This window comes from Glandiceps talaboti, chromosome 3 (genome assembly GCF_964340395.1).
Source record: "Glandiceps talaboti chromosome 3, keGlaTala1.1, whole genome shotgun sequence".
Taxonomy (NCBI): domain Eukaryota; kingdom Metazoa; phylum Hemichordata; class Enteropneusta; family Spengelidae; genus Glandiceps; species Glandiceps talaboti.
In genome coordinates, this window is record NC_135551.1 from 19528503 (window position 1) to 19546164 (window position 17662).

The 17662-nt window shown below is 37.7% G+C and overlaps 1 protein-coding gene across 2 annotated transcripts; it reads right to left on the reverse strand.

Annotated features, from left to right (window-relative positions):
- Nucleotides 1-1531: 1531 nt before the first annotated feature.
- LOC144432505 (terminal nucleotidyltransferase 5C-like) lies at nucleotides 1532-17325 on the reverse strand. 2 transcript variants are annotated; one of them, XM_078120727.1, is made up of 3 exons: nucleotides 17183-17325; nucleotides 16253-16676; nucleotides 1532-5021 (listed from the first exon to the last, which is right to left on the reverse strand). In XM_078120727.1, the coding sequence occupies exon 3, from the start codon at nucleotides 4999-5001 to the stop codon at nucleotides 3814-3816; it is 1188 nt and encodes a 395-aa protein (XP_077976853.1). In that variant the 5' UTR covers nucleotides 5002-5021; nucleotides 16253-16676; nucleotides 17183-17325; the 3' UTR covers nucleotides 1532-3813. The 2 variants fall into 2 exon arrangements, with proteins under 2 accessions (XP_077976853.1, XP_077976852.1); XM_078120726.1 differs by lacking the exons at nucleotides 16253-16676; nucleotides 17183-17325 and adding an exon at nucleotides 5254-5383.
- Nucleotides 17326-17662: the final 337 nt, after the last annotated feature.

Here is a 17662-nt window from a genome sequence, read left to right on the forward strand (position 1 = left end):
AACCTCTATGTACAATGTAAGCCAATCGTACACAAATCAGGGAGCTGAAAGAATCACTGTCACCACCACATATCATTTGATACTACATTGGTGATACTTGTTGGAGCTAATTATGAGAGATGTGCAATGTCCTACCCAGTATTTCAGGATGACTTGACACGTCAGATGTATCAGTCTTTAGCTTGTACACGGCTCTAGTGTCCTGGTACATTATATCTGTACATATAGTTCAATTTCAAGAGAGACATGGGTTTCTTAGGGTGGGGATCTGTGGCACACTAACTGCGAGTTCATATTTCACATTTTTGATATGACCTACATGTACACTTCCTGGACCCTAGGAGTGTGGGATCTGTATGGCATACCATCAGGACTAGCAGTTCAAATTTCAACAATGAAATCTATACAGCCTACTTCCTGTACCAATTCTTGGTAGTACTTGTTAGTTTCCAGTCAATCTGATTAAAATCTGATGTGGTGAAAGTGGCTAGATGTCTTTGTTTACCTGTATCTCCATCGGTTTTGTGTCATTTGTTTAGTTCTGGGTGATCACCGCCTTCTCACATCTGACCCTGTGTAATAGAAAATCTCATTGGAATCTCACAGATCTTGAAAGATTTCTTCCACCAATCAGCACACTTCTTTCAAAATTGTTCAGAGATGCCGCAGCCACTGACAGGTCGCGTCGTCAATGCAATCCTCCATGTGTGTTTGTTTCCTTGGGTTTTTTTTTTCGATTTTTCCAGTGTGTACATCTGCCAATGTAATGCTCCTCCTGATAGACTACTCAAAAGTGTGAGATTCAAACAAGATTTTCTATTACACAAGGTCAGATATGGGAAGGCAGCGATCATCCAGAACAAAACAAACGACACAAAATTATGGAAATGGAGGTAACTAAAGACATCTAGCCACTTTCATGACATCAGATTTTCACCAGATTCTTGGTTTCCAATCAGCTCACAGGAAACTCATTCTATGATATATATATATATACATGTGTTGTCGCCATAAGTTTCTATCTATTTCACAATCAATGTGCAGTGCTAGAATAATAATCGCAACAATGTTCCTTTGAGACCTCTCACAAGAGTAGAGCATATCTCCACTAGCTCTCTACACATTTTGTTAATACCAGTGTGTCCTCTATTAATAGTCATTTTGACGTCACAAAAAGAGCAAAACACACCAAATTTTGTTGGCTCACAAGAAATTGCTGGGTCAGTGGCAGTCAAAAGAAAACCAAGTTTGTATTATTTTGACCCACAACATAATGTATGTTAGTGGAGAGCACACTCACTGATTATCATACATCTTACACATGGCACTTAACACTTAAGTTGGTGTACTTTGTAAATGTTCGGTGAGTTGTATTGTTGTAGGATTGAGAGGGGTGGGCGACATGGGGTGGGGTGGGTGCCATGGGGTAGGGTGAGGAAGACACACACACACACACACACACACACACACACACACACACACACAAGTGTTGAATAAATAAATACCAGACATAATTTTGTTTGTAGTTGGAAAATAATTTAATGAGCCTTGAGACACTCTGATTAATGTAAAGGAAATGTATCTGCACTTCAAAAACAAGTTCTGCCAACCCCTATACTACAGTGGTATGCAACAGGTGTATCCCATCACCAAGAGGAGCAAAAGGACCTGGGCCATACCATTGTGGATTTAGAGGGGTTGGCAGAACTGGTCTCGAATTCGAAAGATGGAAAAATAAGCTCAAGTTGCAGAGGCATAAAGGTGACAGGCTTGCCAGGCTGTCAACTAGATTGCAATCACCTACCTAAAAGTCAGGGCCACAATGATATGATTCAAAGCATGAAAGAGGTAATCTGAGGCACAAAATCTTCAGTCACAGCTGATATGTTTCCATGGAAACAGAAGAATACTGAATTTGAAAAGCCCTGATTTTTAGGATTGATTACTTTAAAATATATAATCTTGTATATATATATATAATATTTTTGTTCTTTTTTTTTGCTATTTTTGAAATTTTTACAATTTTTAAATTATGTCAACTTTTTTGTACATTTTTATACAGAATAAAGGATTTTTTTTTTTCATTCCTCCTGTTTTGTGGTTTCTTTATGACACAATTATGAACAATTTTACATTACCATACAATGGTATATATATCATCTGGAACGTCGTTCGCATATTATAGTAGTACAATTTGGAAGTGGAAGTTTTGATTTTTGAATATATGCAAAAATTCTTCTTAGTTCTTGTCTTTGAGACCTTCACAACTTACATCTAGGAATTTCAATGAAAAAAAAATCTCTCCTTGACTGGCAGTTACATTTCTTACACAAGGTTTCTACACTCTTTTCAGTAACAAAAATACATAACATTCTTTTCACAAATTTTGGCAGAACAGATCTGTACACATTCGATTTTCAAAACAAATCTCCATATTTCAGTTCTTGAAACTATCAACATGCAAAAATAACCTTTTCTTTGAACTGAACATCAAAAATGAAACAAAAATGCTGCTTTACAAGTAAACGCATGTCGGCAACTAAAATATGCCTTGCTGTACATGTACACAAATGAGAAACCCCCTCACCATTACCCATTTCTGACATAAAAAGTCCTTTTTATACATTAATTCTGATACACTGTCATGATTCGGGTTACAAATATTTACTTTGGTCTGAATATGAACAACTTACAGTTATGAAAAATTAATAAATGGTAGCTAAAATAAAACATATGTGATGTAAAGGAACATCAATCATGTGTCATTTCAGCCAGCTGTCCGAATTTCGACTAAATTTAAATTACTGTTTCAACCATATGTTTGGTATTGGTAATCTACATTGGTAGTAGCATCTCATGGCTAGTACCTAGCTGTTACCTGCATTCCATCATGAACAAATTAATTAACATAATATATTCAACAATTTGTCCAGGACTTTTCGCAGATAATACATGCCAATGATAGCACAGAATAACAATTCCACACTACTGTACACTTGATTAGTTGTGTAATTGCACAACTCATGTTTTTGTAATCAACTGTCCCATTCAAATCTGTAATCTTATGCCAAGTTAGTCAAAATTACAATTGTAAATGAAAGTTAACTAAAGGCTACACAAGGTCAGGGTTGTCATAGCAACCTGAAAGTAAATGTCATTTGATAATGAAGATGTGTCAATTGTCACACATCGTTGCACTGATGTAAATATCAGAGCTTTAGAACACGCATGTACTTAGAGTTCGAGTTCGAGTGTCCAGAAGTTGGTCACCGCTTATCCAAGTCCGAGATGAACTGATATAGAACGCACAAATACACGACGACCACCAACTATATTATGAGAATAACTTCTAAGGCAGTGGGAGTGCAACAAGAGCGTCGCACGGAAATGCATGCTGCTGATAGATGGGTTGTGTTTACGCGGATGAATGCAGATTCAGCGACGTACATAAAACGATGAATGGATGAAAGGGTCACACATCTATACTCACGTTTTTCGATGTACTATCATCGTTACGTTCAAGCTGGTGGTTACATCCCATGTCAAAAATGACGTTTCGTTGGCCAAGTGGGGTTTTTTTAAGTCAATTTCCAGCAATAAGACTGGTGCATTAAACTGTAACGTTAACTCTCTTGCAATTCCATGATTCCCACGACACTTCATTTTCAGTTTTTCAGCAACCTGACAATTTCATCGGAAAGTACAGTAAACGTCCACAGGAGAAAGATGTCGATAAGTACCGGAAGGGTTACATGTACATACGGACTACAGCCTTTCTCTGGCGTAGAATTATCCTTGATCATATTCTATTATTCACGCACACTGTAACCAATTAGCGTTGGGGTACGGCGGAACATAGTACGAGTTGAGATTAGGGGAATGGTGGTGCTGGTAACTGTTGTTGTAGTACAAATGCTGATACGAGTACGCGTAGTTTTGGTGGTGGTGATGATGACTTTGTGGCGTAATATATGTCATATTGTTGTTGTTGTTGCATTGAATTTGATCAGCGAGACTTGTTATAAGTTTCAGCGTTTGCCGTCTCTCGTGTCCCATGAGGCAGACTGTACTCTCGTCGACAACCCTCCGAAGAATGATAAGATATTCATATTTACTTTGCTCCTCTCCGATGAAGTGATTTGTCAGGTAGCTCTCCAGCTTTTGCTGTTGTTGGGGCAAATCACTAAAATCAATGAAAAATCTGGAACACATGTAGCGTTCGAGTTGTTTGATTTGCTCATAGCTCGCGGGGCTGTAATCTCGAACGAGCAAGTTGCAGTACTTCAGTAGTCCGCCGCCCCGAATTTCTTCGGGGTTCCGGGTCGCAATTATCTTATTCCGGAGATGGAAAAGAGCTTCGCCAAAGTCGCCGAAAACACTGTCTCCGATAACGGTTGGGTAGAAATTTGTATTCATCGGTATTTCTGAGTACTCGTAGAAAAGAAGCAAAGAGTCCAGGATGATTTGGAATGAATCAACGCTGAATTCAAACTGCCGTCGCATGCTGTCAACGAATTTCAGTTCAACGTTTTTACCACTGTTATTTGACAGAGATATCAAACTCCATCTGTCGGACTCGTTGCACACTTTAACCATTTTCTGAACGTACGCATCTCTCAGCGAACCTTGTGTGATACGGTCCTTGCTAACTCCTTCTGGCAAGAAATGGAGGAGAGAGTCGAGAACAGCGTCTTTGACTTTTGAGAATGTTTGTTCCGAGAGATCCACGCCAAATATAAGATCAAGATCATTGTAAGATTGGTGCTCAGTGCTTAAAATGTAGCTGGCAGCCCCTCCATTCAAGCGCAAATTTCTCACCTGTACTCCTTCGGTTTCCAGAGTTCTGCGTACAACTTTGATTAGGTCCTTCAAGTTGACTTCCAGGGTTGGGAAGTTACCACGTCCGTGAATGGGTACAACGTCTTGCAGGACCTCATCCAGGCGCTGAACCTGCTCGTAACTCAGCACTTGAAAGCGTTTCAGGGAATCAGTCGAAGCCATGTTGAGGATAACAGATACAGCTATGGAATGAAAGAAACGTCAAAGTTAGGAACTTATTACGTAGAAAATACAATAACTGTCAGGTTGCACTTTGCTTGCGAAAGTCGCAAGTGAAGAAGCAACAAGCTTGAAAACTGCAGATTGTGCAAATTATGACCTTGTCACTGGGAGCCTGTAGAAGCCATCCGCTCGAACATTTGTTTTTTCTAAACTATCGCTATTATAAAACAGAAAATGATCATAAATATATACCTTCAGTATTATTCCAAACTGTATTAGAAACAAGAAAGGGTTATATTTATCGCGAGACAAGACACCAAACACAAGAAGCCGGTACGAGTTGTAGAACTACTTTGCGCCCTGTGGAAGGCTATAGTTTTGATGACTGCGCAGGATGTCGCAATTGTTCTCAATCAAGAGTACTCTGATTGGTCAGTTCAACAGAATGAGGGTGGTTGCCATGTATTGAAAATGCTAATGAGGTTGCATTCAGTCGCCCTGTGATCGACATAAGTATAAACCCTAACCCGTGTAAGTGGCTGTTCTTACTGCCGTCTTCCTTCCCTCCTCAGGTCATTGACTTCGTTCGTCCGTCTCTCTCTCTCTCTCTCTCTCTCTCTCTCTCTCTCTCTCTCTCTCTCTCTCTCTCTCTCTCTCTCTCTCTCTCTCTCTCTCTTGTATTTACAAATCAAACATGTTTAAATTGTCCCTATAAAAATACAAATTGATTTCATGTAGGAATTGATATAAAAAAAAAAATATGTCTGTATTCATTGTCCTTTCCTGGATTCTCATATTTCGCTCAGTACCCAGGCTCCAGAGCGAGAAAAAAATAATGACATCGGCGTCGAAATATTTGACAGAAATGAGGGCTACATACATCAAATATACCTACAATATCCGATATATCGAAGTCCATGGACACATTCGAAAATTACTAGATATGAAAGCGGTCACGTGTTGTTTGCTGTTAAATTAAATCAACAAAAACACCAACAGATATTATTGTTCTACCTCAACTACAATTTCCATTTTCCATGGAAGTTTTCAACGCTATTCAGTTCCATATGGAAACTTTGAAAATTCTGACTGTAACTATTTTCGTCACAGCATGCAACATTATCTGAATGCGTAGGCGCATGCCGGTTACCATGGCAACAATGTCATTCGGAATCCTAAATTTGCATAATAATTACCATAACATTTCCCCAGCAGTGTTCTTCCGACTGTCATTTTAAATTGCTACCAATCCGTCGCGTCGATTCATACAGGTTGATAATATATGACGTCACTGCACTCAAATGACGTCACGATCATTGGTATAATGTACATCGATAAACTTTTAAACATAAAAAACAAGGTTTTGTCCTATTTATGTATTTCCAAAGTATGCACTGGCGGCAAGTGTATTTTAGAGTAATATATTTGGAATATAAATGTATATTATAAGCGTCCTTTATTTTTATCTATTCAGTAATCTCTAGCCTAGCTAAAAATTATATTGTTAGAATTTACGCAAGACAACTTCCGTCAATATATACTGTACAGAGACAGACAGACAGACAGACAGACAGACAGACAGACAGACAGACAGACAGACAGACAGACAGACACACACATATACACACACACACACACACACACACACACACACACACCCCTCGTTCTGGATTTGATAGTAGTCAGCAGATGAAATTGCACGTGGGGATTTGCAATAAAGATGTTGGCATCATACATTCAGTTTCTATCAGTGTTATACGCAATATGTTATACTGCCACAGGCGGCTTATATTGGAGTTTGTGTGGGACTTACATGTGGATACTAATAAGAAACGAATGTACGGAGCGTGGGTTTAAACAGCTATCAGCAGCACCCACTCGTGAGAAAGACTTGAGAACTGTTTCTGCAATTGACTTCAATCTACGAGGTATAATTATCACCTTTCATAAGTGATACATGGCGTTCCGTGACGAACGCACCTGTTGAATGTGTAACAGCTTGCCCTATATCCTGTAGTATTCACACGACTGGCAAATATGTAGGGTTGCAATTTGACCAATGCTTCCATGACTTTCTACAATGTAAACTGAACTGTACAAAACAACAGACCTATCCAAGTCGTACTACTATCTAGTGAGAGACGAGAGCGTTTTTAATTAGGTAAAACTGAGCCGTAATACTAACTGTGTAATTAAATTTGCGAACAGGTTGGATAAATATATGTTTTAATAAATACTTTATAGCATATAATATATATATATATATATATATATATATATATATATATATATATATATATATATATATATATATATATATATAACCTAATTACTATCTGCATATGTGTATATAGAGAGTGTAGACAGAGAGATTGTTTCACGTTTGGTATTAGTATTAGTATAGTGTACCATCGTCACGAATTGAACAGTGAAAGTAAAGCTTAAATTATACTATAAATGTGTGTGAATTCACCTAAATACGACCAAATTTTATAAAACGTGTTAGCAATTGTAAAATAAAGGTGAAACATGCTAGATAATCTAAGCAATTGCAAAAGCAAACGTTTTCTTTGGGCGGGCAATTCATCATGTCGGTTCCCATAGTAACAGGATTCGTATTGCGACTCTCAATTCATCTCGACTGGCATATGAAAAAAAAAATGAACCGATTTCTGGAATATTTACACCCAACATCTGGGGAATAGACAAGGCAGTGAGCGTCGAAAACGCTACCAAAGTATTTTTGTTTATACGTGCGATGTTTGTGTTTTGAGCTATGAACAAAAATATATTGACATTTAAACATATTATGCAAAGCGTCGCAGAGAATTTCTAGATTTACTTTTCAGAGACGATTATCAACGTTGCCAAGAATTAAATCAAATGTAACCTTATATGTAGCTTAATTAAGCCTAAGAGCTATTTATAGAAAAGAAACGTTTTCGTGGAGATTACGGCGCTTAATTCCATTTAGTTTAAAAATACCTAACTTGGATTTAGGAGAAACCTTATTCGTCCAGCATTATGTTAGTAAGCTTGTAATACGTATATGGCGCATTTCCTGACCAATATACCGATTCAGTTCCAAGTACCAGAGGACGAATATTGATTTATAATAATTTCCCCAAAAGTGTGCCAACGCGATTTCCGTGTGTGGTACGTGTGGTGGTGTGTGCGCCTGTCACAGTGTGTGTGTGTGTGTGTGTGTGTGTGTGCGTGTGTGTGTGTGTGCGTGTGTGTGCATATGTGTCTGTCTATCTATCTATCTATCTATCTGTCTATCTATCTGTCTGTCTGTCTGTCTGTCTGTCTGTCTGTCTGTCTGTCTGTCTCAGTCTGTCACAGTGTGTCTATTTCATCAATTAATGACCATTTTATTTTAAAATATTGCTTCACAGTGATAGTCTGTGGGAGTTTAAATTCACCAAAATTCATAAATTTTTTCATAAAAAATTGTATACATTATTTTTACCTTGGTGTAATGTATGACATTTGTTTAACGCTCAATTTAGCTGGACGTCCATCCGAAAATCATAAGTAGTTATAGCCATCGTTAGTAAACATACAACGGCCTCGATTGTACAGCTGTGCCTAGAGCCAGTACATTTAGTTATATAATTTATTTTAGTTCGCATCATGATCTATTTTTGTCGGCATAAAATAAACATAATATTACAAAATGTTGAGAAATGTACATATTTAAGTGACGTCATGCCATAGCTCTATCGGGGAGGTGAACTTGACAAATCTCATTACTGCCACTGGCATACACCGTGTTTATTTTTTGGTCAATGTGAAGTTACGAATTGGTTTACTTCCATACATCCTCGTGTTTCTATTCATTCTATGATAATTATATGCATGCACCCTATTTTATCTTTGTGATTATGATGTTAGCCTGTTTACGGCGTTATGGCGGTAAAATTCCACGTTTAATCGAGGTAGGAGAGATTAAACAGAATATATACCTCTAGCGCTGTCAACAGGTTAATATCGATCATGTTTACATGCCAGTAATTTACCAATCGGATAATTGCCATACACCTTTGCGTTTCATCCCTGTGATTATATGCATGCGCCATATTTCAACCGTATGATACGTACATCAAGTTTGCGTGCCTGTAATTTACAAATTGGTTTCTGCCGTACCACACGCTCTTGACATTCATAGTATAATACCGACTTATTTTAGTGTGCTAAATCGATAAACCCCAAAAAATCTGTTCGATCTTTTTTTTTATCAAAATCTCGAAATTTTGCTGTACGGAATATCATTTTGCTTACTAATTTATGTGTGTGCCCTCCGTTGTTGTTTTATAGTAATATGGCCGGCTATTGCGGTATCAAGTAAATATAATCGTGTGTACAGGTTTAACTCTTGTATATTCAACCCATTCTCGCAAACCAGGGCTGTTATTTCTTCCGAGACACTGCGAAAAAAAACGAGCTTTGGCGGTGTATCTTCGACGGTGCCATTTACGACGATGTCTTGAACTATGCAGATTCAACAGCAAATAACTTGAAATAAGCGTCAGTTGATAACCTCCGGTAGTCTGACATAAAACTGTCTATATTTATTAACTACAAGATATATGAATGCACACACTAACTGAATCTGACAATGTGAGATATCATCACGTCTATGATGAGCGCCCCCACAAGTACTAACTTCACCTTATCAAATTTCTCTGTCGGTAGTTAGATTCCGTGATTTTAAAGATTAACGATAAATGCTGCGAGATCTGACACTGGATCACAAAGATTAGGTTTAGAAATATAGTTTACTGAATAGTGAACGGAATTGATATTGTCTGCCTGCCTGCCTGCCTGCCTGCCTGTCCCTCTCTCCCTCCCTCCCTCCTCCCCACTCTCTCTCTCTCTCTCTCTCTCTCTCTCTCTCTCTCTCTCTCTCTCTCTCTCTCTCTCTCTCTCTCTCTCTCTCTCTCTCTCTCTCTCTCTCTCTCTCTCTCTCTCTCTCTCTCTCTCTCTCAGACGTATGTATGTATGTATGTATGTATGTATGTATGTATGTATGTATGTATGTACTAGTATGTATGTATGCATGTATGTATGTATGTATGTATGTATGTATGTATGTACGTACGTACGTATGTATGTATGTAAATCATTAGACACTACGCTAGGTTAGTTGGACGATTTTGAATTTCTGACATTTTCTTTATTTTTTGTATTTTCCACATTTTCAGTTTAGGATTTTAACAATCAACTGAAAAATTCACAGGTGAAAACGTCGGAAATTCAAAATCACCCAATGACACTAACAAGCCACCGCAATACGTGTTAATTCACCTCAATCGGCCATATTGACTTTTTTGAATTTTATCTGTATACAATCTCTTCTAAGGAGAGCTCCGATGGGAAATATATGGTAATGTGGTCATTTAACTGGCGTGTCTAACGTTTCTAACATAACGACGCATTACAGGTGATGGCCAGTACTCTACTCTCCACGTTATCGACTGCATCTGATGAGTTCATACTGTATTGCGAGAAAGAATTTCGTCATTATGATCTAGCAAACTAACAAACTAACAAACAAGCAAGCAAGCAAACAAACAAACAAACAAACAATACACAAATTAATTATAACCAAACTATAGCATTCATCCCCCACCCCGGCTATTTTTTAAATATCAAATAAATGCAAATACTGTATAAATATTTCAATGAATCTCTCTCTCTCTCTCTCTCTCTCTCTCTCTCTCTCTCTCTCTCTCTCTCTCTCTCTCTCTCTCTCTCTCTCTCTCTCTCTCTCTGTCTCTGTCTCTCTCTGTGTGTCTCTCTCCCTCTCTCTCTACCTCTCTCTCTCTATCCATCCATCCATCCATCCATCTATTTATTTCATCAGTAGTTTCATGTATAGTTTTCACAAAACGACGATAATGACATTAACCCAAATTGTTGACAGTATTTGAAGGCGCAATTGCACTACAAATTGTTGTAGACAAGACATGTTTGTTAGTCTGATGTTAGATCACTGTCCTTCACGTTTCCTGTACTTGAGATTATATACAACAGTTGTGCAATACGAGCTAACAGTTGAATTACCTCAGTACAATCCCAGACGGGAAAATACCCAATGCTTTGCCATATAACAAATTATTCATGCGCATACAATCAACTGCATATGCGATCACGTGACCGACACATGGTCTTAGAATGTTCATCTAAGGAGAATCTGTGGCATACGTGTAGTAGACTGCATGACTGGTTAGCCTGGGGTATAAAGCACTGTTAACGTTCTTATCAAGAAAACTAATTTTCTGCTTTCAATCTCGTAATATTCGAGTCGAAAATTTGACATATTTCCTTTCCAAAACGATTTGTTTGTATTTCAAAAATGAATATAGAATATATAATCCATTCCCCAGATTTGTTAACGCACGACTAGACCGAGTTAGTAGCATATGTTTATCGTGTTAAGGGTAAGCATTTAAACTACTTCGAAATACTTCAAAATTTTCGTCAAAAAAATTCACAGCTGTTAAAACTTAACTACGGGTAAAATTTAGATCTCGGGTGGGTAAACTAAAAAATCAATTCTTATTGCCCCCTCGATCTACAGTCTGTCGGATTCAAATTAGACTTGCAATAGCCTTTGGCGAAAATACGTATATTCCAACTGTAAATAAGCCCACTGAGGCTACGTCCATCGCCCTACAAATTCATTTTATGCCGTCCTTTGCGTCATCAGGTGAGCGGGAAAGGCGCAATCTCTCAAAGGTATATGCCTTGCCATTACATTAGTTGCACGTGGGCAGCGAGTGCGATTAGTCGATGAGTGACACCTACGTAATAACACTGATTTTGAAGTGTCAAATGTACATTCCGCAAATTTCTGAGTAACGATCACCACATCTATACGTATTCGTTAAATTCATCAAAATAATTTCACGACTAAATTTGTCATGATTTGGTTGTTTCAAGAACCAATTGAATGTACTTCTCGATGTCAATCACCTGTATGGTGTACAGAACTAGCTAATTTATATGGATAAATATGTGTCTGACACGAATCTCATCATCATCACAGTTGATGTCGACGCAGTGACCATTCTGCACTTACTTTACTGCAGCAAACCCCCACCTCACCCCACCCACCCACCACCACCACACACACGCACCCCAGCCATCTCCATCAGACTGTCCATAACGAAGCTTCATCGTGCAATTTTAATCCTGTTGTTAGCCCCCACTATTCAACAAAATTGCGTCAGTTGTTAAATTTCTGTAAATAATTCCCTTTCCCAAGAAAACGATATTTGCTTTTAAAAACCCACACATTATTATTTTTAGCACGCACATCATTGATAATATACAATGAAAATAACGAGGCCTGAAACAAGTCGTCAACTGGCAAAGCAAAAATCTTACTATAAATATTGCTACATTTTATCGTCTGGTTCAACAAAAACCTTACCAACAGAGATATGTATCGAGCGAGGTGATACAATGTAGCAATGTTACAAAGACGTTTGTTGAGCCAGATGATAAAATGTAACACAATTAAGTACTAGTGTTAGTAAGATTTTGTCCAGCCAGGCGACGTTTTGTTTCAGGTCGTGTGATTTTCATTGTATAAGACAGTTTGCAGTTGAACAAGACAGATAATCAATTGATGTCTACTGTACAATTTAGTGTGCAGTTTCAAGCAATCTAGACTGTTCTGAATCTCTGGAGTTAAAATAAACATGAACCTATCTGACGGAAAGGATCTCGACTTGTATCGAAATATAAATAATAAACGATTTCGATTAGGATGGGGATTAGATAGTGGGTCCTCTGTTACATGTATTGAATTGGTTTATTATGGCGGTATAAAGAAGTCTGCTCTCAACTCAATTTTGACAATTATTCTCCTGCATAATAGACCAGACGCGACTTTTTTTTTTTTTTTATTATTATTATTATTTGAGAACGTTTTCGAGCTTGGTGTTTGAAAGCGGTGATATCATTCTCGCAAACCCGAGCTTATTTTTGTTCTATGATACATCGGGGAAAAACACTTTGAAGGTGCGTCTTGCACGGTGCCGTAAATGAGGCTGTGGTTTACGACGATGGGTTAAATTACGGGTTTTTTAGTTGTTCATACATACATATATACGATATGACCAAAAATGTTCATCAGCTTGCTATTAAAATCAAACGATTGACAAAAGTAAGGTTATAACACACAGGCAATTCAAAGTTTTTTAGCATTGAGCTTTGAACTGTTTGTATATGTTATAACGTTTGTAAACTTTGAGCCAGGCATAACTTTCTTCTTTTTTTTTCTTTTTTTATAAGCGAACGTTTTCGATCTTTGTATTTGAACGCGGTGATATTGCAATTTTTAAACCTGTGTTCATCTTTATACTGAAATACTCAGAACACACGAGAGATTGGGACATGGCTTCATTCGAATGATAGCTTTCACAAAGTCGACAGTATTTACTCGGTAAAGACATACAAGTTAGTACTTTTGAAAGTAAACATTTAGGATGCGATGACATAGAAACGTCCAAAGTGATTAAGGGGGAAAGCAATTGGCATTTATAGTGCCTCTTCCGGCTAGGGGTATACCTTTGATGGCGCTGTTACACAGATATACTGAAAGACGTGTCTTCAGTACAAGTTCTCAACAAAGTCAACTTCTCATTTGATTTTGCCATTCAAGCATTCAAACCGTGGAAATGATTCAAACAAACAACCACAGGATCGTTTTCAATTGACAATATAACCATCACCATATCCTCTCCTTATATATATATATATATCTGCTACAAATTTGGTATTCAGCACTGTTCTCACTGAGACACCTTAGACACCTTTATCTAACTGAAATTAAATATATATGTCTGTATCGCTGTCTGTCTGTCTGTCTGTCTGTCTGTCTGTCTGTCTGTCTGTCTGTCTGTTTGCCTGCCTGTGTGTCTTTGTGTCTGTGTCTGTGTCTGTGTCTGTGTCTGTGTCTGTGTCTGTGTCTGTGTCTGTGTCTGTGTCTGTGTCTGTGGCTGTGCGTCTGTGCCTGTCTGTCGGTGTCTGTTTCTGGAAGGTTAATTACCGTGTATATACACATCTACTGGATAAGAAGCAGTAAAATTGTCCTTTGATATATGTACACAGACATTACTGCTGAACGTGTTCGTCTACATGTAAATTGCGTCATTGGGCTATTTCCCCGTATACAATGTCATCAAACATGGCTTTATGTGCACAACTGCCAATCTCGTTCACGAGTGGGATAATGACTTCCGTAAATGACGTATTATAAAGGACGAGAAGTTACGTTCATCCGTGTAAATATCGGCATGACATGACAGTTGTAATCAGGTGGGACCATGGCAAGCTGACGGCTTGTAATCTGAAAACGACAGGCTATCTTTGTGCTTCTCATTATTCTGTGACAGCTTTTATGTTCATTAATTGTCGCATTTTATGAAAATTGTAGAACGTTAAATACATTAATTTTGCCTCGACAGTTCTTGCACTCATACCCCGCTAGAAATAGGATCACGGATGTATTAGGGGAGAATAATACACCCATAACACGATTCACTCACGATGTATTGGCATCAGTATTTCAGCCAAAATTCTACGCTAACCACATGTACCATTTTTTTTAGTGAGGAAACAAATATTCATCATGAGACATTCACAATGGAGTCAACATTCTAGAATTGCTCTGTGAACATAAATTCTCAACCGGAAGAAAGACGCGGGGAAAATGGGATTGGGGAAGTAGGTACAGTCCAAACTCACGGGTTCAAACTCGGGCTAAATGGGTTCAATCTTTGGTCACAAAACGGGAAGATAATAAAAGAAAACAAAAATTGGAAAGACCAAAATGAATAAGTGGCACTATTTTATAAAGCACGCTATTTAGACGGGATGTTCTTTACACACACAGAGAGAGACATATTGACGGTACCGATCTATGTCATTGTCATATCGGAAGGTAAAAAAATAGTCTTTTTATTATTCACTGCACAGCTGCTACAGCGTATATTTACATGAAGCTTATTCACACATATTGAAGAGCATGTTTTAAAATCGACTGATCCCTACCCTGTACTGGCTATTTTTTTTTATACTGATTTTTTTTTTGTAAAGCCAATTGATTCCAAAAGATCTCACCCGCTCCTATAGTTTAAGCAGTGTTGACGTCTAAGACAATTTGTATAAATTATGTGATCTGGATACGGCGGCTGTGATGGTCATCCAATAACATTTGATTTACGTGTGAAAGCGACGAATTTAATTTTATATCCAGAATACTAGGTTGGATAGCCGTACATGTATATCATTGCAGGTATGCAAGCAACATTTACGACTACACGACTGACTTGACACATTGATTTTGTTCGGTTTCAATTCGTAAAACGCTGAGACGGTGTATATATATGATGCGTCAAAACCAACATGGAGAACCAGAATTGAAAATGGTGAAGATATATAAAGTTATTCTGTGGTGATACAAATTTTGGTATTTTTTTTTTTTTAGGTCTAATAAAATTTCATGTTTTTATAAAAAATCAATGTGTCAAAACTGTCGATAAATGGGCTGCATACATACACCGACTTTAACTAAACCCTCAGATCGGGGGACTTTGACTAAACTTCAGATCACTTTGGTAGGTTGAGACTCAACACACCTTTAACAAAGTTCTTTTCTGTTAAGAAATTATGCAATTAATTGAACTCGAAGAATGAAAACTTAAAAAAAAACCGCTTGTTGAAATATTTGTACGATTTCAATTACAAAGACATTTTAAGTCTGTTTCCGCTAACAGTTGCTATGAAACCCGTGAGTGATGAGAACGTTAACACCGTGGTATTTCGCAATATTGTAGGTTTCGACATAGTTTCTTATTTGATCCCACGACTCTTGTTTTCGTCCTACCTACAGAATTACACAATCGTAACTGTGTACTCTCCGTATTCGTCATTTATTTATCACTGCAACCATTGTACTTTCGCGGGAATTTCCAAATACGTAGTCTATCACTTTATAGCACCCCTTTTTACCGTATTAACGCTACTCAACACATCAACTTCAATTTTTTTTGTCGAGAATTAAGTCAAACGAAATTTCACACACACACAAAAAAAGTATATAAAAAAGGCACCCCAAATAGAATAAAAAACTTTTATATGGACTGTCACTTATGAACACATCGTCAGTGAACATTGCGTTTTTGTTACAATAGTTGAATAAAATATGCTGCAAACAAGTCAATTGATACCTTACCTGAAAATAATGTTGATTAAGTTGCTACGGTTGTAGCGGGTTGATTGAGTTCCTCCACCCGACACTTAACTTCTGTATTGTCGATCGCGAGCGTAGTGTAGTGGTAATATATTCCCTTCTTTGCGTTAGATGCACATTAATTGATTACGTTTCACTGGGGTATCACTATCAGTTCACGGGCAGTAAACGTTAATTCACAACTCTATCTTGAAATTCAGAGATACCGAATTTCTCGCAGTACCTTAGACGAAATGAACACACACGAATATTTGTGTTGAAATGTACAAGACTTTAAGTTCTATAGATATGTAGATATTTGTTTTCGCTGTCGATTTCGTTCAAGCTCTTGGCACGCTGTTGCTTCCTTCGGGCTGTAGACTGGACTGACAGAGGGAATAGGAGAGTCCAGAATATATTACATTCTCTGTAGGAGGAAAACACAATAATGTTATGCGTGTGTCGCAATCACCCAACTGTTATTGCAACATCAAAAGTAATACACTTTCCGGGTGGGAACGAACAAGTTTTCCAGGTCATTTGCATTATTGATAAAGTTGTCGTAAATAGACAGACTTACGTAATTGAAAATAACCACTCGATTATTTCCTCATCCCATCTAAAGAATTTTTAATGACCGAAATTAAGATTTTAAAAATATAGAACCGAGTAATTATTCCCTCAGGACATTTCCCGGAATGAGTATATTAAACTTACATCAAGGACATATTTTTTCTTTTCCTTTTTTTATTATTATTAGTAACATGTCAAAACAGTTTTGCCTGCGTGCAAATATCAATCACCTGTTTGCAATGAGCAATCTGTGCCATTATAAACCCAAATCCAACAAATAAAACTGACTAACGTCACACCCAAAAACGGTGTAGAAAAAATATTGAATATATATATTTAAAAAAACAATGATTCACCTACCGTTTCTTTCGACAGAATCACGTACACTCGCATGGAAACCTGCTTTCAAATATTTGTCTTCGTCGTAAAGATGTGGTTCTTCTATCTTAGCCGTTTTCGAGACACGTTGTTTACGCTTTGAACGTTGTATCGTATTTGCTGAATAAGCCTGTATTCGTACTAAGTATGGACTCCCTAACACTGTGAGGGAAATCAGGAGGATTGCGCTGACGCGTGGTTGCTATGACAACCAGTCGTCTGTCATGACAACATTAGCGTCAGCAGCATATGCCCGCGAGATGGTCTTACGCAGTAAAATAAATGAAATCTTCTTGGCGACATTAGGTGTTGTGAAGGTATGTTAATATGCGGAGGAATTGACAAGGGGTTGAATACAGATGGCGATAAGAACGATCTTGTGATGAGCAAGGTGGAAAAGCGAGAGTCGGCGATTGTATTCATTTCGCTGTCACGCACTGTATCATTGAAATATTCTCTGTT